Source organism: Salmo trutta, chromosome 2, assembly GCF_901001165.1.
Source record: "Salmo trutta chromosome 2, fSalTru1.1, whole genome shotgun sequence".
NCBI lineage: Eukaryota > Metazoa > Chordata > Actinopteri > Salmoniformes > Salmonidae > Salmo > Salmo trutta.
This window is the reverse complement of record NC_042958.1, coordinates 4,154,469-4,177,996: the sequence shown is the minus strand read 5'-3', so window position 1 is coordinate 4,177,996 and position 23,528 is coordinate 4,154,469. Positions and strand designations below refer to the sequence as shown.

Sequence of the window (23,528 nt, the reverse complement as noted above, 5' to 3'; positions counted from 1 at the left end):
ACAATGTCTACATCTCCAATGGCACCCTACTGTCTTTATAGTGCACTACTTTAGACCAGAGTCCTAGTCAAAAGTAGTGCACTATATAGGGAATAGGGTGCCATTTAGCTCACAAGCCTTCATGTAGATCTGAAAAGAGAGAGAGATAGGGAACATATCCTTTCAGTGCCTTGGTAGGCACTCTAAGTTCTCTCTAAACCAACCAGCCATGGTTATATCCCAAATGGCACTAATATATATATATATATATATATATATATATATATATATATATATATATATATATATATATATATATATATATATATATATAAGTGCCATATGGGATATATATATATATATATAAGTATATATATATATAAGTGCACTACTTATGACCACAGGCCATTGTGTCTCTGTGCACCATATAGGGAATAGGGTGCCATTTGGGATGCACATCAATAATTGCTTCCTCCCTTCATAGAGAGTGACCACTGATCCTGCCATTGACTGGATTGGGGTAAACAGCCCTATCCAACCACGTTAGATCAGCGATAGCTTCAGGAAAGACCACAGGAAGGATGCATTAAAACAGAAGTAAAGCAGGGCCTGGGACGTTTTTTTTTTTTTTACAGCACCAACGCAAAAGGCTTGAAAAGCAAATTAAAAAAACTCAAAATTCTCTAGAATGGCTTCCTATCCTTGTTTCCTGTACTGCGTTCTCACTGCCAGTGTCCTGAGAGAATGTCTGGGACTCAAATGGGACCCTACACTACATTTGACCAAGACAGCTCTGGTCAAAAGTAGAGCACTATATTGGGAAATAGATGGTATTTGGGGACACACAAACTGGTAGGTTAAAGCACTATGGTGGAAACCAATGAATCCTATCCAGTCTAGTAACCCCTGTGTTGATGAAGGAAAGGAAACAAGGGGGAATGAAGCCATTTCAACTCCTGAAAATAAAAAAACGATTTAACTAAACCTCTGATACAGACTGAGGGAAAGTAGGCAGGTGCATGGAGTTTTTGCTAATGATTCCAAACAGATGGGAATGAATTCAAGAAGCCCTTTTGTTAAAGAAACTGAATGGCATACAGTATACAGTCTGATAAATAAAAATGTTGAAAAAAAATAATAATGGCATATGAAATGTTTGACTTTAGAAACAGATTACTGAAAACACTGATTTTTTTTTTCTCCATTATTCCTGAAATTTTAAAACTGTACAAAACAATCTGTATCAATAGGCACTTAAATAAGTTATATATATATATATATTTTTTTTTTTATTATTTTCTTTTTCTGTAGTAATGGCACATGAAGATATGGGGAAATGTTTATTTTTTTTTTACATTTTTAATCGAGATCACTTGAGATTGGCAAGGAACAGATAAAGCTAAGATGCATTGTGGAGTTTGTAGTCCTACTGGGAGGAGCTGTAGTCCAGATAAGATCTAGGTTGAAGTTTCACCACCATACTGCTTATACCAATTCAATACATTTTGATCTCCAGAAGTGCTTAGGGGGGGGGGGGGGGGCAGGGTTCCCCAACTGGAGGCCCACTCCCCAAGTTGACCAAAACATTTAAAACGTTTTTATTTTTAAATTGTTGGACATAAGACTAGAAACACCAGCCAATCAGCTCCAAGTCATTTTACATTTTAGAAAAATGTTCCAAAGTGATTGTATATAAAAGTAAGCAAGGTTTGAAATTATTATGTTTTGGTCAAATATTCAATCAGTTTGGGCTTCTTGCGGTCAATTTGAAGTCTACAAATTATTTGTAATTATACTCCGGCCCACTGACCATCTACTGTAGATAAAAAGTTGGCCTGCGGCTGAATCTCGTTGATGATCCCTGGAATAGAGTCCAGGGGTGGATTAGGGATTGGGCTGTTGACAACAGCTAGAGCAGTGGCATGAGAAGGCTGGGTGCAGCCTTGGGGTGGGTAGGGGTTGGAGGGGTTGAGGGTGACAGAGAAAAGGGAGTCTTTTTGGGGGTGGGTGGGAGGTTGGAGGGTAGAGGGGGACAGGATAAAAGGGAGTCTTTTTGGGGTGGGTGGGAGGTTGGAGGGTAGAGGGGGACAGGATAAAAGGGGGTCTTTTTGGGGTGGGTGGGAGGTTGGAGGGTAGAGGGGGACAGGATAAAAGGGGGTCTTTTTGGGGTGGGGAGGGTTTGAGGGGGGGACTTTATGAGGACTTCTCTTTCTTTGATCTCGGCGAATCAGCTCCGTTGGAACTTACTCCGTTCACGCCATTGGCTGCAAACGACAGAGAATGAAGTGAAGGTACATGGAGCAAGAGAGAAAAACAAATAAAAATTAACATTAAATGACATTTTCCTAACTTGAATCTGAAAAACTGCAATAACTTCATTAAAACAATATAAAAGCCTTAACAAAATAACTTTCCCAGATGTATTCTTTCACATTGTCAATGCGTATTTTCTGGCATTCTAGTATAGTGTTGCTTCCTGGGTTATATATAGTGTTGCTTCCTGGGTTATATATAGTGTTGCTTCCTGGGTTATATATAGTGTTGCTTCCTGGGTTATATATAGTGTTGCTTCCTGGGTTATATATAGTGTTGCTTCCTGGGTTATATAGCGTTGCTTCCTGGGTTTTATAGCGTTGCTTCCTGGGTTTTATAGCGTTGCTTCCTGGGTTTTATAGCGTTGCTTCCTGGGTTATATAGCGTTGCTTCCTGGGTTATATAGGGTTGCTTCCTGGGTTATATAGGGTTGCTTCCTGGGTTTTATAGCGTTGCTTCCTGGGTTTTATAGCATTGCTTCCTGGGTTATATAGGGTTGCTTCCTGGGTTATATAGGGTTGCTTCCTGGGTTATATAGGGTTGCTTCCTGGGTTATATATAGTGTTGCTTCCTGGGTTTTATAGTGTTGCTTCCTGGGTTATATATAGTGTTGCTTCCTGGGTTATATAGGGTTGCTTCCTGGGTTATATAGGGTTGCTTCCTGGGTTTTATAGTGTTGCTTCCTGGGTTTCTGCAACTATCCTCTGGTATGTAGTTCTGCTCACCTTTGTCTTTCTTGGACTTGGTCTTGGGAGCTTGGGGCTTCTTGGGTTTGACGGGCTGGGCCTGGGCCTGCTCTCTCCACCTCCTCAGCTGGAAGTTAATGAACTTCCACATCATGAAGGCCTGAGTCACACAGATGGTCGCCAGCACAGTGATCCTGTAGGGAAGGATATAAAAATGTGTTAGCCACACTTAAAGTATGACGTGGTTGATTCTTGAATGTAGATTCATTTAAGTGGTTTCACAGCAATTCACAAACTAAACAGCTTGGCTGACTTCCACCACAACCACGGCTAAATGTGTCTGGTGTTTTGGTCCAGCAGCAGAGTGAAATGCACCGTGCACGTCAGACACTGTGTGAGGTTACAGTCTTGCATTGCGCCTATCTGCGGTTCATTCTGCTGCCCATGGCCACGTCATATCGCTCTGTCTCAGCCCAGTCAAGTCATCCCCCCCACCCACCACCTCTCTCTCTCTCTTACCGAACGAAGAGCACGTTGAAGTTTCCGTTAGCCAGGTCCAGTACCTGCTGATCAGCGTTGGCCAGGCCGAAACCCACAGTCAGGACAGACAGGGACAGAGTGAGCAGCCGTCCAAGAACAAACAGCACTGCCCAGACAGTAAACCTAGGAGAGAGACGGACAGAGTGAGCAGCCGTCCAAGAACAAACAGCACTGCCCAGACAGTAAACCTAGGAGAGACAGGGACAGAGTGAGCAGCCGTCCAGGAACAAACAGCACTGCCCAGACAGTAAACCTAGGAGAGAGACAGGGACAGGGTGAGCAGCCGTCCAGGAACAAACAGCACTGCCCAGACAGTAAACCTAGGAGAGAGACAGGGACAGGGTGAGCAGCCGTCCAGGAACAAACAGCACTGCCCAGACAGTAAACCTAGGAGAGAGACAGGGACAGGGTGAGCAGCCGTCCAGGAACAAACAGCACTGCCCAGACAGTAAACCTAGGAGAGAGACAGGGACAGGGTGAGCAGCCGTCCAGGAACAAACAGCACTGCCCAGACGGTAAACCTAGGAGAGAGAGGGACAGGGTGAGCAGCCGTCCAGGAACAAACAGCACTGCCCAGACGGTAAACCTAGGAGAGAGACAGGGACAGGATGACCAGCCATCCAGGAACAAACAGCACTGCCCAGACAGTAAACCTAGGAGAGAGACAGGGACAGAGTGAGCAGCCGTCCAGGAACAAACAGCACTGCCCAGACAGTAAACCTAGGAGAGAGACAGGGACAGAGTGAGCAGCCGTCCAGGAACAAACAGCACTGCCCAGACAGTAAACCTAGGAGAGAGACAGGGACAGAGTGAGCAGCCGTCCAGGAACAAACAGCACTGCCCAGACAGTAAACCTAGGAGAGAGACAGGGACAGGGTGAGCAGCCGTCCAGGAACAAACAGCACTGCCCAGACAGTAAACCTAGGAGAGAGACAGGGACAGGGTGAGCAGCCGTCCAGGAACAAACAGCACTGCCCAGACAGTAAACCTAGGAGAGAGGGGGACAGGGTGAGCAGCCGTCCAGGAACAAACAGCACTGCCCAGACAGTAAACCTAGGAGAGAGACAGGGACAGGGTGAGCAGCCGCCCAGGAACAAACAGCACTGCCCAGACAGTAAACCTAGGAGAGAGACAGGGACAGGGTGAGCAGCCGTCCAGGAACAAACAGCACTGCCCAGACAGTAAACCTAGGAGAGAGACAGGGACAGGGTGAGCAACCGTCCAGGAACAAACAGCACTGCCCAGACAGTAAACCTAGGAGAGAGACAGGGACAGAGTGAGCAGCCGTCCAGGAACAAACAGCACTGCCCAGACAGTAAACCTAGGAGAGAGACAGGGACAGGGTGAGCAGCCGTCCAGGAACAAACAGCACTGCCCAGACAGTAAACCTAGGAGAGAGACAGGGACAGGGTGAGCAGCCGCCCAGGAACAAACAGCACTGCCCAGACAGTAAACCTGGGAGAGAGACAGGGACAGGGTGAGCAGCCGCCCAGGAACAAACAGCACTGCCCAGACAGTAAACCTAGGAGAGAGACAGGGACAGGGTGAGCAGCCGCCCAGGAACAAACAGCACTGCCCAGACAGTAAACCTAGGAGAGAGACAGGGACAGGGTGAGCAGCCGTCCAGGAACAAACAGCACTGCCCAGACAGTAAACCTAGGAGAGAGACAGGGACAGGGTGAGCAGCCGTCCAGGAACAAACAGCACTGCCCAGACAGTAAACCTAGGAGAGAGACAGGGACAGGGTGAGCAGCCGTCCAGGAACAAACAGCACTGCCCAGACAGTAAACCTAGGAGAGAGACAGGGACAGGGTGAGCAGCCGTCCAGGAACAAACAGCACTGCCCAGACAGTAAACCTAGGAGAGAGAGGGACAGGGTGAGCAGCCGTCCAGGAACAAACAGCACTGCCCAGACAGTAAACCTAGGAGAGAGACAGGGACAGGGTGAGCAGCCGTCCAGGAACAAACAGCACTGCCCAGACAGTAAACCTAGGAGAGAGACAGGGACAGGGTGAGCAGCCGTCCAGGAACAAACAGCACTGCCCAGACAGTAAACCTAGGAGAGAGACAGGGACAGGGTGAGCAGCCGTCCAGGAACAAACAGCACTGCCCAGACAGTAAACCTAGGAGAGAGACAGGGACAGGGTGAGCAGCCGTCCAGGAACAAACAGCACTGCCCAGACAGTAAACCTAGGAGCGAGACAGGGACAGGGTGAGCAGCCGTCCAGGAACAAACAGCACTGCCCAGACAGTAAACCTAGGAGAGAGAGGGACAGGGTGACTGCCCATGACATCTAGTACCTGCCTTTGTTCTCCATCTTCTATTTCCAATTGATATCAACACCATCATTACTCGAGACCTTAAGAGAGTAGCTAGCGAGACCAACTTCCTTATCTAAAACTGCTAAGATGGCATCTTGTAGGGCTTTGAAGTATGCTGTGTGTCCTCAACTCCAACTCACTTAGTGTATTTGACCTCAACTGACGCAGTCTGTCTCTTCTGTGTGTGTGTGTGTGTGTGTGTGTGTGTGTGTGTGTGTGTGTGTGTGTGTGTGTGTGTTCACCCAGTCTGTCTCTTCTCGTTGCTGAAGTAGACCAGGCGGGACACGTGGAAGAGAAGCTCTACAAAGTAGTGCAACACCAGCAGGACCAGAGCCAGACGATTCAGACTAGAAGACACAAAATGGACGCCGTTAGATGCTTCGTTGCGAGGTAGCTGTCACCATTATCTATTTTTGTAAGATAAAAAAGGCCTCAGAAAGCACCAAAAAGTAGATAAAGTATTGGGACATACTGAAGCTACTAAGTTCAGCTAAAGTTGAGCGTGGGAGCAGGCCTACTCAATACTGAACAACAACACGGCAACGTGAACCAGGTCTTACTTGAGGATGTAGGCTCCTGCGATGTGGACCAAGTACAGAGCGATATACACCAACTGTCTGGGAATATCCTCCTATACACACACACACACACACACACACACACACACACACACACACACACACAGTAAAATATTCACTCTAACATATGGAAATCAAACAGGAAATGGTTTGTAGCCTGTCTGAGTTCAGTAACTTCAACCCCCCCCAAACACTGCATACGTACTCACTTTCTTGGTCTTCTGGAAGTAAAGCTCAGGGAGAGCGTGAAGCCAGTAGCCCATCTGACAGATGAAAAAGAACTTCATCTGGAATCTACAAACAGGACAAATAAACACCAAGTCTGTCAATTCTACCGTACATTTGTATTTTTGGTCCTTTATCAGAAACCTTTATCCAGAGCAACTTACAATCAGTGCATTCAACTTAAGGTAGGTATATCACAGTAAGTAAAACTTTCCCCTCAAAAAAAAAAGTAGCTATCATTTGCAATGAAATATCTCAGAATAATTAAGCACGAATCATATTGGTTTAGACACAAAATGGGACACAGGATGAGTGACTAAAAGACTCATTCCATACAGGAGTCAGTACCAACCTGTATGTTTAAACAAAAACACACCTACTTCCCTTAACGTCTATGCTAAAATAGCAGCATTTGACATGAGTTTACATATGGAACTGAGAACCAAGAATGCTGAATGGTGGTTGGTCATTACAAAGGAAACAGCTAGGGGTGACATGGAAAAAACACATGGAAACGTTTACTTGTGTTTAGTTGTACACATGGCTCTTAAAAAAAAGGGCAAGTAGCCACTCTAAATGAGCCTTTTGCACAATGTATTTGTTTGTATTGCGTTTACATGGTCTGGCTCCGGTACTTACGGCATCAAGGTATGGGGGTAGCCTTCCCACAGAGTCACTGGGTTGGACAGGAAGTTCTCCTGGACGAGAATATTAAAAATAAATAAATGATCGTAAGGATGACAAGAAGAGACAGAGGAGAAACGCTAATCTGTGGCTGGCTACGTGAATAACGTGATACGCCTGTAATATTTTATTTTGAATTCACTAAACTCTGTCTCACGCCCCACCACTAGCTGTAAAATGAGCCAGTGTTAGCCTATTTAGCTCTAACCAGACACAATAGGTTTTAAAACTCAAAACGCAGAGAGGCCGCCACTAAGTCCAGCAGCGATGATGCTGCCGAGCTCCAGCTAGCTCGTTGTTAAAAGCCCACCCCCCCTTCCAGAAGTGTCACCAGGATTGGATGATTTTTAATATCGAGGGAAAGATGAACGGAGTCAAGTACAGAGAGATCCTTGATGAAAACCGGCTCCCGAGCGCTCAGGACCTCAGACTGGGAGCAAAGGGTCACCTTCCAGCAGGACAATGACCCTAAGCACACAGACAAGACAACGGGACAAGTCTCTGAATGTCCTTGAGTGGCCCAGCCAGAGCTCGGACTTGAACCCGATCTAACATCTCTGGAGAGACCTGAAAATAGCTGTGCAGCAACGCTCCCCATCCAACCTGACAGAGCTTGAGAGGATCTGCAGAGAAGAATGGGAGAAACTCCCCAAATACAGGTGTGCCAAGTTTGTAGTGTCATACCCAAGAAGACTCGAGGCTGTAATCGCTGCCAAAGGTGCTTCAACAAAATGCTAAGTAAAGAGTCTGAATACTTATGTGCATGTGATATTTCAGTTTTATATTCGTAATACATTTTCTAACATTTCTAAAAACCTGTTTTTGCTTTGTCATTATGGGGTATTGTGATGTCATTATGGGGTATTGTGATGTCATTATGGGGTATTGTGATGTCATTATGGGGTATTGTGATGTCATTATGGGGTATTGTGATGTCATTATGGGGTATTGTGATGTCATTATGGGGTATTGTGATGTCATTATGGGGTATTGTGATGTCATTATGGGGTATTGTGATGTCATTATGGGGTATTGTGATGTCATTATGGGGTATTGTGTGTAGATTGATGAGGGGAAATAAACTTTGTAATCCATTTTATTATAAGGGTGTAACTTAACAAAATGTGGAAAAAGTCAAGTGGTCTGAAAACTTACCGAATGCACTGTATATCCCTACTATGGTGGCCTATAGGAGTTTAAATGTATAAAAGGGTCAGTTCAGTACCATATTAACAATGTACAGGGATACTGGAGTGATGGAGGTAGATATGTATAGGGGACAGGGATACTGGAGTGATGGAGGTAGATATGTATAGGGGGAAGGGGATACTGGAGTGATGGAGGTAGATATGTATAGGAGACAGGGATACTGGAGTGATGGAGGTAGATATGTATAGGGGGAAGGGGACAGGGATACTGGAGTGATGGAGGTAGACATGTATAGGGGGAAGGTGACAGGGATACTGGAGTGATGGAGGTAGATATGTATAGAGGAAGGGGACAGGGATACTGGAGTGATGGAGGTAGATATGTATAGGGGGAAGGGGACAGGGATACTGGAGTGATGGAGGTAGATATGTATAGGGGGAAGGGGACAGGGATACTGGAGTGATGGAGGTAGATATGTATAGGGGGAAGGGGACAGGGATACTGGAGTGATGGAGGTAGATATGTATAGGGGGAAGGGGACAGGGATACTGGAGTGATGGAGGTAGATATGTATAGGGGGAAGGAGACAGGGATACTGGAGTGATGGAGGTAGATATGTATAGGGGACAGGGATACTGGAGTGATGGAGGTAGATATGTATAGGGGACAGGGATACTGGAGTGATGGAGGTAGATATGTATAGGGGGAAGGAGACAGGGATACTGGAGTGATGGAGGTAGATATGTATAGGGGACAGGGATACTGGAGTGATGGAGGTAGATATGTATAGGGGGAAGGAGACAGGGATACTGGAGTGATGGAGGTAGATATGTATAGGGGGAAGGGGACAGGGATACTGGAGTGATGGAGGTAGATATGTATAGGGGTAAGGGATACTGGAGTGATGGAGGTAGATATGTATAGGGGGAAGGAGACAGGGATACTGGAGTGATGGAGGTAGATATGTATAGGGGACAGGGATACTGGAGTGATGGAGGTAGATATGTATAGGGGGAAGGGGACAGGGATACTGGAGTGATGGAGGTAGATATGTATAGGGGGAAGGGGACAGGGATACTGGAGTGATGGAGGTAGATATGTATAGGGGGAAGGGATACTGGAGTGATGGAGGTAGATATGTATAGGGGGAAGGGGACAGGGATACTGGAGTGATGGAGGTAGATATGTATAGGGGGAAGGGGACAGGGATACTGGAGTGATGGAGGTAGATATGTATAGGGGTAAGGGGATACTGGAGTGATGGAGGTAGATATGTATAGGAGACAGGGATACTGGAGTGATGGAGGTAGATATGTTTAGGGTTAAGGGGACTATAGAGTCAGTATAAATGTGTGTGCATGTTACGCGAGTGTGTAGAGTCCTGTGAGTGTGCATAGAGACGGGGAAACAAATACACGGTCAACTCAGATAGTCCATGTAGCCATTTAGTTAGCAGTTTGCCAGTCTTCTGGTTTGGGGACAGAAGCCGTTTGCCAGTCTTCTGGTTTGGGGACAGAAGCCGTTTGCCAGTCTTCTGGTTTGGGGACAGAAGCCGTTTGCCAGTCTTCTGGTTTGGGGACAGAAGCCGTTTGCCAGTCTTCTGGTTTGGGGATAGAAGCCGTTTGCCAGCCTTCTGGTTTGGGGATAGAAGCTGTTCAGGAGCCTGTTGGTGTCAGACTTGATGCATTGGTACCGCTTGCCGTGTGGAAGCACAGAGAACAGTCTATGGCTTGGATGGTTGGAGTCTAACGATTTTCCGGGCCTTCCTTTCACACCGCCTGATAGAGGTCCTGGATGGCAGGGATCTTGGTTCCAGTGATGTACTGGGCTATCTGCACCACCCTCAGTAGCGCCACGCGATGGAGGGTGGTGCTATTGCCATACCAAGCAGTGATGCAGCCAGTCACGATGCTCTAAAATGGTACAGCTGTAGAACTTTGAGGATCCAGTGATGTGGACACCAAGGAAGTTGAAGCGCCCGACCCGCTCCACTGCAGCCTATCAATGTGGACGGGGGCGTGCTCGGCCCTCCATTTCCTCCAGTGCACGATCAGCTTCCTGGTCTAAATGATGTTGAGGGAGAGGTTGTTGTCCTGGCACCACACTGCCAGGTCTCTGACGACCTCCCCCGTAGGTTGCCTCATCGTCGCCGGTGATCAGGCCTACCACTGTTGTGTCGTCAGCCAACTTGATGGTGTTGGAGGTGTGCCTGGCCACAGAGTGGGCGAACAGGGAGTACAGGGGGAGACTAAGCACACAGCCCTTTGGGGCCCCCGTGTTTTGAGGTCAGGTGATGTTGCCTACCTTTACCACTTGGGGCGGCAGGTAGCCTAGTGGTTAGAGCGAAAGGTTTATGGATTAAATCCCCGAGCTGACAAGGTAAAAATCTATCGTTCTGCCCCTGAACAAGGCAGTTAACCCACTGTTCCCTGGTAGGCCATCATTGTAAATAAGAATTTGTTCTTAACTGACTTGCCTAGTTTAAAAAAATATCATTTTTATTATCTGACGGTGAGGAAGTCCAGGATCCAGTTGCAGAGGGAGGTGTTTAGTCCCAGGTCCTAAACTATAGTGTTGAATGGTGAGCAGCATTCTCACATAGGTATTCCTCTTATCTAGATGGGTGAGGGCAGTGTAGAGTCCAGTTAAGATTGCGTCATCTGTCCTACCGGGCATCGCAGTGCTAGCTGTGCCACCAAAGATTCTGTGTTCGAGTCCAGGCTCTGTCGCAGCCGGCCGCGACCGGGAGGCTCATGGGGCGGCGCACAATTGGCCCAGCGTCGTCCGGGTTAGGGAGGGTTTGGCCGGCAGGGATATCCTTGTCTCATCGCGCATTAGCGACTCCTGTGGCGGGCCAGGTGCAGTGCACGATGACCAGGTGTACGGTGTTTCCTCCGACACATTAGTGCGGCTGGCTTCCGGGTTGGATGTGCTTTGTGTCAAGAAGCAGTGCAGCTTGGTTGGGTTGTGTTTCGGAGGAGGCATGATTCTCGACCTTTGTCTCTCCCGAGTCTGTACGGGAGTTGCAGCGATGAGACGAGACGGTAACTACTACCAATCGGATACCACGAAATTAGGGAGAAAAAAAGGGGTGGTTATAAAAAAAAAGAAAGGAAAAAGATTGCATCATCTATGAATCTGTTGGGGCAGTATGCAAATTAGAGTGGGTCTAGGGTGTCTAGGCTGACAGAGTTAATGTGTTGCCATAACCAGCCTCTCAAAGCACTTCCTGATTACAGATGTGAGTGCTACAGGGTGGTAGTTATTGTGACACTAAGCCTTAGTGTTCTTGGGAAGAAGAATTATGGTTATCTTAAAAGGTGTGGGGATTACAGACTGGGACAAGGAGAGGTTGAAAATTACAGTGAATCATGCCTGCCAGCTGCGTATGCTCTGAGAACGCGCCCTGGAATACCGTCGGGCCCCGCGGCCTTCACCTGATTATATAGACCTTGATTTTTATTTTTTTAAGTTGGCCTCAGAGAGAGAAAGACCACCCAGTCCTCTTACTCGGTGGCGGCCCTCACATCCGGCACAATGTTGTTATTCAGTATTTTAGTTATGCATGAATAACGAGGCTACTACATTCAGCATGTAGTTGGCATTATTTTGGTTAAGACAGCTGCATTCACATTGGGTAATTCACCTATTAAAAAAACAGCCCATTACCAAAACGGCCTTGCTTGTAGCCTATATTCATTACCAAAACAACCTTGCTTTAGTGTGTAGGGTGCTGTCCATTGTGTTGATACAGTGCAGATGGGCTACAGATTTGGAGCCAACCTGTCCCTTCAGAAAGTACTCAATGGTCTGAGTGTCGGTATTTGAACTTTATGTTTGTGGTAAAGCGTAATATAAGCAGAATTCCAGTGCAAGACCCCGCCCCCCCCCTCACTGATTTCAACAGACCCCCCAGTCACTGATTTCAACAGACCCCCCTTCACTGATTTCAACCGCCCCCCCCCCTCACTGATTTCAACAGCCCCCCCCCTCACTGATTTCAAAAGGCCCCCCCTCCCTGATTTCAACAGACCCCCCCCTCACTGATTTCAACAGACCCCCCCCGTCACTTTATCCTGGCGCCATTAAATATACGCTGCTGAGACAAGTTCATTTTAAAACATTTCATGTTGACAGCGGCGCCCCAAAATAAAGCCAATACCCCCCAAGCTTTCAGTGCACCGCCACTTTCAGACAAAGTCAGGCGCCCAATGCACACACACACACACAAAACACAGACAGTTACACCCAGTAAACAAATAGTCCAGTATTAAAACCATTTAAAAATCACCTATTAACATCACACACACACCAGTAAACTAACAGTTTAAACCATGTACTGATATAACACACACACACACACACCAGTAAACTAACAGTTTAAACCATGTACTGATATAACACACACACACACACACACCAGTAAACTAACAGTTTAAACCATGTACTGATATAACACACACACACACACACACACACACACCAGTAAACTAACAGTTTAAACCATGTACTGATATAACACACACACACACACACACACCAGTAAACTAACAGTTTAAACCATGTACTGATATAACACACACACACACACACACACACACCAGTAAACTAACAGTTTAAACCATGTACTGATATAACACACACACACACACACACACACCAGTAAACTAACAGTTTAAACCATGTACTGATATAACGATGCTTGTGCCCCACACACACATCTACCTACCGACATAAGGATGCTGGTTCCCCATCCGAAGGAGAACAGGTAGAAGGCAGAGAGCTGGCCCGACTCGTTGAACTTGCTGTGCTTGGTCTTAGAGAAGTGCATCTTCCGGTTGATCTTCTGTATTAAAAAAAAGAGACACATGACAAATGAGTCAATCGATGGTCAAACTGATCAGTGATTATCAGTGTCGGATGATCAATTATACCGTCAGAACATCAAACAGATCGGTGGTTGGTCTTGAATGTAATTTAAATATATATATTGTTTTTAAATGTTATTTTATCAATGAACAAATAAGACTATAATAACCAATGAAACGTCCAGAAAAACATAGGAAGTGTGTTAGTGAGTGTCAGTACTTACGTCCAGAACATATTCCTGAATGATGGCGTGGATAATGATGGCCACCAGCGTGTAGAAGAAGACTGTAGCCACATCCTTCAGACCGTGATGGAAGTGGTTCACCACGCTCTCCTCTGGCAGGCCCTCTGATAGGGAGACATAAAGCATTCATAATCCCTTCAAGAGCCTGTTCATAAAGCCTTTACGTTACAGCACCAATGTTTCTATTAGTAAATAGAAACATCACTGTTATCTAGAATGTAACTAGATTCCTTGCTAGCAGGCAGCCTCGGGGCTGGAGACTGTAGACAGATCCTTCATACCGTGGGGGAAATGGTTAACTACGCTCTCCACATGAAGCCTTTTATAACCCTTCATAGTTGCTTTATACTGTATATACATTTATAAGAAGTTGTTCAAAACAGTCTCTTCTGGACCCTCTGATGGAAGAGATGAGTACAGATTAGAGGTCGACCGATTAAAAATCGGTATGGACGATTAATTTGGGCCGATTACAAGTTTTCATAACAATCGGTAATCTGCCTTTTTGGACACCGATTATGGCCGATTACATTGCAATCCACGAGGAGACTGCGTGGCAGGCTGACTACCTGTTACGCGAGTGCAGCAAGGAGCCAAGGTAAGTTGCTAGCTAGCATTAAACGTATCTTATAAAGAACAATCAATCTTCACATAATCACTAGTTAACTACACATGGCTGATATTACTAGGTTATCTAGCTTGTCCTGCGTTGCATATAATCAATGCGGTGCCTATTAATTTATCATTGAATCAGAGCCTACTTCAACTTCACCAAACGGGTGATGATTTAACAAAAGCGCATTCGCAAAAAAGCTAATTCATGCACAAATGTACCTAACCATAAACATCAATGCCTTTTTTTAAATCAATCAGTATATTTTTATAAACCTGCATATTTAGTTAAAATAAATCCAGGTTAGCAGGCAAAATTAACCAGGTGAAATTGTGTCACTTCTCTTGCGTTCAGTGCAAGCAGAGTCAGTGTATATGCAACAGTTTGGGCCGCCTGGCTCGTTGCGAACTGTGTTTCTTCCTAACAAAGACCGTCATTAATTTGCCAGAATTGTACATAATTATGACATAACATTGAAGGTTGTACAATGTAACAGCAATATTTAGACTTAGGGATGCCACCCGTTAGATAAAATACGGAACGGTTCCGTATTTCACTGAAAGAATAAACGTTTTGTTTTCGAAATTATAGTTTCCGGATTCGACCATATTAATGACCTAAGGCTCGTATTTCTGTGTGTTCATTATAATGAAGTCTATGATTTGATATTTGATAGAGCAGACTGAGCGATGGTAGGCAGCAGCAGGCTCGTAAGCATTCATTCAAACAGCACTTTACTTCCCTAAGACAGGGAAATATTAGGATTAAATGTCAGGAATTGTGAAAAACTGAGTTTAAATGTATTTGTCTAAGGTGTATGTAAACTTCCAACTTCAACTGTATATGAAATACAAAAATGGTATTGAGAGAAATAGTCGACGCTCATAATTCCTATAATAACAACAACCTAAAACTTCTTACCTGGGAATATTGAAGACTCATGTTAAAAGGAACCACCAGCTTTCATATGTTCTCATGTTCTGAGCAAGGAACTTAAACGTTAGCTTTTTTACATGGCACATATTGCACTTTTACTTTCTTCTCTAACACTTTGTTTTTGCATTATTTAAACCAAATTGAACATGTTTCATTATTTATTTGAGGCTAAATTGATTTTATTTATGTATTATATTAAGTTAAAATAAAAAAGTGTTCATTCAGTATTGTAATTGTCATCATTACAACAACAAAAAATATATATATAAATAAAAAAACGGCAGATTAATCGGTATCGGCTTTTTTTGGTCCTCCAATAATCGGCATCGGCGTCGAAAAATCATAATCGGTCGACCTCTAATACAGATGCATCGTTGCAATTATACTAAGGTCTCACTTTTTAAACATATTTGCTTTGCGAAGCCTTTAAAAAGCAAAAAGGTTTACTCAGGCAACTTCACTACCAAAGTCCTGCCTGACCTGCTACTGTAGTAATTTAGCTTCAACAAACAGCAGCCTGTTAATGAATGACTGAGAGGGGGTTTGAGTCCCAAATGGCACTCTATTCCCTATATAGTGCACTACTTTAGACCAGGGTCCATAGGGCTCTAATCAAAAGTAGTGCACTATAAAAAGGGAATAGGGTGGTATTTTGGACGTAACCTGACTCTGATAAGAGTATCAGCTCTTCAAATAAAATCCGACATCATAAAGCACATTCCATCCCTCCACAAGCCCTCTTGTCATTCATGGCTTTAAACGAAGGAGTGTGTAAAATAACATTCCTTCACCTTGAGATGAGACAAGGATTGTGTCATAAATGGTACCCTATATAGTGCACTACCCAATAGGCCCTGGTCAAAAGTAGAGCAATATTTTATGAAATAGGTGGCAATTTGGGACTCAAACAAGACGTCTGATACCGCGGCCTGTTACGCTCCAGCCCCAATCCTTCCAGGACGGCCTAACAGGACGGGCCTAACAGGACGGGCCTAACAGGACGGGCCTAACAGGAGAACTTTAGATAAAATCAGGAAGACTAAATGTAGCCCGACGGGAAAAAACGAAAGCTCTGAAAGAAGGTGTTCTGCAACTGGTAGGCCATGTGAGCACTTCTATTCTCTAACACAGGAGAGGCCACACACACACACACACACACACACACACACACACACACACACACACACACACACACACACACACACACACACACACACACACACACACACACACACACTAAAGAACAGGTGGACAAGAATGGAAGACGTCATGAGGCAATTATTGACTTGCCATTCATTCAAAATAAAATGTCACAGAAAAAGTTAGGAAAGCAAAAGAGAAAGATACAACCTCCATACCAGATCCTTGTCTTTCAGAGCTTCACTGTTTGACCCAGTGAAGAAGAAGAAAAGGACGCAAGTTCAGATGGGGCCACTAAAAAAATTCAACTGACCGTTTGCAGAGATTGTAACGTTGTATTGGACAGTGATGAACAGCACTGCAACCTTCGAGGTGACCTGCATCACAGCGGGGACAAGGGAGAGGATTGATTAATATAGGACAGGGTCGGGTCCCCAATAGCACCCCATTCCCTATATAGTGCACTACTTAGCCTGGCTCTGGTCAAACGTAGTACACTATATATAGTGAACAGGGTGCCATTTGGGACACATCCATGGGGCTTGTATCTGAGTCATTGACTAAAAGCAAAACACAGCATGATTTTATCATTAGCCTTCTGGCCTCTCTGTGGGTAGCTTACTGTGGTGTTAAATAAATCAGGTAGCATTGTAGATTTACTGACTAGGCCACAAAGTATCAGACTGAAACATGTCGAGCTTGCAAACCATTCAATCCAATACTACAGATTAAACATTGAATGGAAAACCAAGGGATTTGGATTTTATTAAGATGTATATAAATATGGCAAGAATGATTCATAACTATACATTTCGCTGAACTCAGTTTTGTAATACAGTAGGTTCTTTATGTTAGATGTGCATCGTCAATGTGACTACAGCACATCAAGGCACAAGAACTCCAACTCCCATAATGCGTCTCCTCAGCTCAACGCTGAATTTTATGCTGCATTCACGTCCAAGTCGAAACTAGGAAACTCGGGAAATGTACAACTTCCTAAACGGATGAACGCAGCACATGTATAACGACAACCAGTTATCAAGTAAAACTTTCCTATTTTCAACTAGCACATTAACGCAGCATTAGTAAAGGATGATTCATGTAGCCTAGTAAGCTAAACATGAAACCCCAAAAATAAATTCAGTGTCAACCAACAATAAAAAATAAAAATATGTTTTCAAAACCTAAGCTCTTCAATTTGTAAACGGAATAGGCGATTCTTAGGACTTTGTGAATCTAACTTTCGTTTATCTAACGAGCGGGGCGACCTAAAAACGATGACAAGCGCCCAGTGATTGCCACGTAGCCTACACTTTATTTGCGAATAGAAAGTATCCATGCTGGACAGTCTTGCAAAATATTGTAGCCAGCGAAAATGCAATATTGTGGTAGCTAAAAAAAATATTTATAACAATCTATGTAACGCTCGTTTCAGTTAGGCTACTTTGTTGTCCCAAATATGACAATGTTGTGTGTGTTTATACGACGTAGACCAAGTTTTACTAATGTACAAGTGACCAGACAGGAACAATAGGCAGCCTGGCGGACATAACACGTTTACATCTAACTAGGTTACTACACGTCTAGCAGACATTTCTGATATTACCATTTACTCAAATATTACAATAAGGACAACCTAAAAAAATAAATAAAAAAAAGGCAGAGAAACTTTGGATTTGTCACTAAGAACAGATCAGCCATGATATATTTACTAAGAGACTGACGTGACGGGAAGGAAGTCATCTCCTCTGCCTAGTTGACACATTATATTTATGCTCAGTATGGCCTGTTTGGACAGCTCGGTGTTAGTGCACCCCAGACCCCCTCCCAGACCCCTCTAACCTGTGGACGGATCCCTCCCAGACCCCTCTAACCTGTGGACTGACCCCTTCCCAGACCCTCTAACCTGTGGACTGACCCCTTCCCAGACCCTCTAACCTGTGGACTGACCCCTTCCCAGACCCTCTAACCTGTGGACGGATCCCTCCCAGACCCTCTAACCTGTGGACGGATCCCTCCCAGACCCTCTAACCTGTGGACGGATCCCTCCCAGACCCCTCTAACCTGTGGACGGACCCCTCCCAGACCCCTCTAACCTGTGGACGGATCCCTCCCAGACCCTCTAACCTGTGGACGGATCCCTCCCAGACCCTCTAACCTGTGGACGGATCCCTCCCAGACCCTCTAACCTGTGGACGGATCCCTCCCAGACCCCTCTAACCTGTGGACGGATCCCTCCCAGACCCTCTAACCTGTGGACGGATCCCTCCCAGACCCTCTAACCTGTGGACGGATCCCTCCCAGACCCTCTAACCTGTGGACGGATCCCTCCCAGACCCCTCTAACCTATGGACGGATCCCTCCCAGACCCTCTAACCTGTGGACGGATCCCTCCCAGACCCTCTAACCTGTGGACGGACCCCTCCCAGACCCCTCCAACCTGGGACCAGCCTTACCTCAAACATCAGCCCGAGGAGGAACACCATAGCAACACAGGAAACAATATCTGCATGGTTCTGGATGATAAACTCGTGGCTCAACACCGGCGGGTTCTTGTTGCTTTTTTTACGGATCCCCATTTTTTTTACGTCTTTTCAAAAGTCAACTTTTATTGACCCGGCGCGACTCAGAATGCAGAGTGAATCGGGTACGACCACGTATTCGGTATTGTTATCTGTCCGTCGCCGTCAGCGCTAAACAAAGGCACCAGTCTTCTTCTTCTACTTCTTCCTCCTCCTGCTGCTTTTCTCTCTCTCTCTCACACACACACACACACACAACCACGTGCCAACAAGCGAATATCGAGTCACTCTTATTTTCTGTGGGAGGATCTAGTCGACGCGCGTTGCTGCTAAAGCGTTTTTTACACCCACTAGAAGGTTCGTGAGCGGTTTACCGCCCCCTATATGTCCGGAGTATGCACACCGTCGGTTTTATGTATTCCATCTACATGCTGACCACACCGCTCACGTTATGTTGCCCGAGCGTTGCAAAAATAAATGTACACATATATGTTATTCAATCATTGCATCCAAACTGCTGACGAGCGTCAAACGAGCGTCTGCATGGCCAGGCGCAAAAATAGAACTTGGTCCTATTTGTGATGCATTGATGCTCTGTAAGTCTCGCCTCTCCCATCTACTAGTTGGTTTTTAGGAGCAATATAACCACGTGGGTGATTGAAAGATGAACTGAGGTTCACACTCCAGCCCAGTTGGTGGTGGTAATGCACCTTAAAGTCGGTTGCCAAGCGCCATATAAAGTCAGAAGAAGAAGAAGCCAGACGCAGTGGCGATTTTAGCATGTAAATCAAAGCCACTACACTACACAATACATTAATTGCACTGTAACGGTGACAAACGGTGCCCACAAACTGTTTGGGCCTCCATAAAGCTGTCCCAACAGCTGACCACTGCTACACCTGGCTATCAGTGGAGCCTTGTCTGGCAGCGAAACAGTTATTTCAACCTCATTTACTAAATTAGCCTAACATAGCTTGTATGGCTCACTTTCTTAAACAAATGCGTTTTTTACTGACAATTGAGATGTACAAACTATGGCATAAGTGGACGACAAGCGGATAAGAGGAAATCCGTCATTTCGATTAAGACATTAATGAGCGAGCTAGGACGGACGTAGTCGATATAACTATTTCTTCAACACCTTTGAAATGTACAGCGACAGAATTCGGAACATGGGCCGTTCCTACAGTGTTCCCCCTGTACACCAAGTCAGAACCGTAGGATAAATAAAGGGGGCATATAAGCAGACAATGAAAGCTCTTACAATATTCAATGATTACATTTCTCCAAAACAGGTTATAGGCTACATGTGCACCACCAAGTCAGAACAGTAGGCGAAATTAAGAGGGGAAAATATACCAAATTATTAGGGTGAGGCACATTGCTAACAGCTTACTACACAACATACACTTAGTATTACTTTCTTAGCTACAGTATACACATCTCCCTGGCATATTACATCATTTATAGAGCAGTGTAATATACATTTTTGGACTCAACTTGTTGTGCTGTGCTGACTTGAACAGGAAGGTGGCGTAGCAGTCCTTCATGGGTAAATTATGTCATCAAAGTCTGGCATTCTCTGGATACGTGGTGCTTTCAAGACAACTGGGACCTCTGGCTACATCCTGGTCTTCAGGATGTAGCTCTAGAAAGAGGACAGAGTTCCCGACTTACAATTCCCGAGTTGGATGACCGTTCAAAAAGTATTTTCCCAGTCGGGCCGCAACTGAACCAGGCGATATTCAATTTAACAGTGGGTCTTGACCAGAGGTGGTGCCTCCTCTTGACAATGCTTCGCTCCAAAAGATTGACTGTTTTGTGTTCGTGGGCAATTAAAAAACACTAGCTAGCTACAGGAGGCTACTGTAGGCTAATGAGCTGCTTGTTAGCTAGCGATCCAGCCAACTTTACATGCTATAGCTAAGTGACTTCATTTTAGCTTGTTATCTTGATTTGATTTGGATCTCTTTTAGTCCTCATTTGGACTAATCTTCCAAGAGTCCTTAAACATTCAAATACAATTTATATACGAACACATTTTCACATATAACACACTATTACAAACATACATAATATACTAACGTAATAAACCAATAAATGATGATTTAAGCTTATTTAACATTGTAAATCACAAAAACATGCTCCAAATGCATTTGTAGATAACAGCAATGGAGTATTTTTTGCTCCAGCTGTCAGAAAAGGGAGTAAGTGTACTAGCTAGATGGTGCAGGTTGTGCGATGACATTATGTAAAATAATGTTTTAGTCCAGTTTTAGTCCCTAGAGAGGGAAAACTAAGACAGACAGAATAGAATAGAAAATTATATAATTATTTTTTTTTACATTTACATTTAAGTCATTTAGCAGACGCTCTTATCCAGAGCAACTTACAAATTGGTGCATTCACCTTATGATATCCAGTGGAACAACCACTTTACAATAGTGCATTGTTACGTTCCCCAGTTTCTGTGTTGTGGTTTGTGTATTATCATGTATGTATTTCAGGAAATGGATTCCTGAAATTCTCTACGAGCAGCTGATTGGTCAATCAACATTGATGATTGGAGAGCTGACCCCGCCCCCTCATCAGGACGCAGCTGTCTCCAATTACTAACTTCTTCTGAAGCTATATAAGCCCCAGTTCTGTTGCTCAGAAGCAGAGATGATTGCAGAGAGATAGTTGTTGGGAGACCCAGATAATGGTTGAGAGACCCAGATAATGGTTGAGAGACCCAGATAATGGTTGAGAGACCCAGATAATGGTTGAGAGACCCAGATAATGGTTGAGAGACCCAGATAATGGTTGAGAGACCCAGATAATGGTTGAGAGACCCAGATAATGGTTGAGAGTGATAGCATGTTGGTGGTTGTTAAGACATTTGGTATGTACTGTATAGTTGTTGCTGTGAGAGCTGATTGTAATGTTCTGTGTTAGTTTGTTGCTTAGAGAGAGCTTCTTTAGTGTCCTGGGTTAGTGTTTTCTCAGGTTTTGTTGTAAAGTAGTTTGTACATTTGTGTTACTCTGTTTCATTTGTTCCCAGGGGGGAAGGGGAAGGCACCTAGGGAGTGCTTAGGCAAGAGGCCCGCGGGCATACATATACCCGTAGTAGCTTATTGTCTATGCACACTAGGAAAGACCTGGGCGGACCATCCCCTGTATTTTGGTTAGTGCACCAGGTGGTGCTAGTTAGGTAAGTAGTGGGTAGGCAGGTAAAGTAGAGGGGGCTTTGATATTTACTTTCTTTGGTTCCGTCCAGCCCCTTTTCCCCAAACATTACCGCGTGAAGGAATAAATTCCCTGTTAACGGTATTCTCTGCCTATTCGTCATCCTTCACACCTACACTTCCTTACCTTATTCACAACACGGAGAGTTAAGTTGTAGCAGGGTGTTGCGTTCCCTCTTTCTAGAGGCGTGCGTAACAACATCTATATCTTAGGGGGGGGGGGGGGGGGTTAGGAGGATTACTTTATCCTATCCTAGGCATTCCTTAAATAGGTGGGGTTTCACAACGTTTGCTAGTCAAAAGCCACAATTTCCTTTACCCAAAGTACCCATCCACGTGGATCTAGACCTATGTATTTACACGAAGTGAGCTAAAAAAACAATGTCAAGAGCCCAGTATAATGAAAGAACCATAAACTATAGTCTATGAATCATAATGTTATGATACTGTTACGTACGCCTCTTGGAGGAGGAAACGCAACTCCCCGCTACATCTCACCTCCCCGTGGACTGAAAACATTATGTGATCGTAGGTGATGGGAAAGGAAAACACTGTGATCGTAGCTGATGGGGAAGGAAAACACTGTGATCGTAGCTGATGGGGAAGGAAAACACTGTGATCGTAGCTGATGGGAAAGGAAAACACTGTGATCGTAGCTGATGGGGAAGGAAAACACTGTGATCGTAGCTGATGGGGAAGGAAAACACTGTGATCGTAGCTGATGGGGAAGGAAAACACTGTGATCGTAGCTGATGGGGAAGGAAAACACTGTGATCGTAGCTGATGGGAAAGGAAAACACTGTGATCGTAGGTGATGGGAAAGGAAAACACTGATCGTAGCTGATGGGAAAGGACGACACTGTGATCGTAGCTGATGGGAAAGGACTGAAAACACTATGTGATCGTAGCTGATGGGAAAGGACTGAAAACACTATGTGATCGTAGCTGATGGGAAAGGACTGAAAACACTATGTGATCGTAGCTGATGGGAAAGGACTGAAAACACTATGTGATCGTAGCTGATGGGAAAGGACTGAAAACACTATGTGATCGTAGCTGATGGGAAAGGACTGAAAACACTATGTGATCGTAGCTGATGGGAAAGGACTGAAAACACTATGTGATCGTAGCTGATGGGAAAGGAAAACACTGTGATCGTAGCTGATGGGAAAGGAAAACAGAGGCAGAGAAAAATACAGTTTACAGGGAGTTTATTATTCCTAAACACAGTAATGTGGGGAAAAGAGGCTGGAAGGAACCAAAGAAATGAAAGTAAAAAATTTAAAAAAAAGAGTCCACTCTCCTACCTTACCTGCCTTCACCACATCTTACCTAAACTTTTAGCACCACCTGGCGCGCTAACCAAAACACAGGGGGTGGTCCGCCCAGGTCTTACCTAGAGTGCATAGACAGATTAAATACTACAGGTTATGTGTGCCCACAGGCCTCTTGCCTAAACACTCCCAAGGTGCGTTCCCCTTCCCCTCCCCCCCCTGGGAAC

General features: G+C 44.9%; 1 protein-coding gene across 1 annotated transcript; it reads right to left on the bottom strand.

Moving 5' to 3' along the window:
- Positions 1–1,259: 1,259 nt before the first annotated feature.
- tram1 (translocation associated membrane protein 1) lies at positions 1,260–19,086 on the bottom strand. The gene is made up of 11 exons (XM_029691688.1): positions 18,735–19,086; positions 16,592–16,655; positions 13,569–13,693; positions 13,206–13,322; positions 7,283–7,341; positions 6,628–6,712; positions 6,401–6,471; positions 6,083–6,187; positions 3,498–3,641; positions 3,018–3,172; positions 1,260–2,243 (listed from the first exon to the last, which is right to left on the bottom strand). The coding sequence occupies exons 1-11, from the start codon at positions 18,855–18,857 to the stop codon at positions 2,173–2,175; spliced, it is 1,119 nt and encodes a 372-aa protein (XP_029547548.1). The 5' UTR covers positions 18,858–19,086; the 3' UTR covers positions 1,260–2,172.
- Between the last annotated feature and the right edge of the window lie 4,442 nt (positions 19,087–23,528).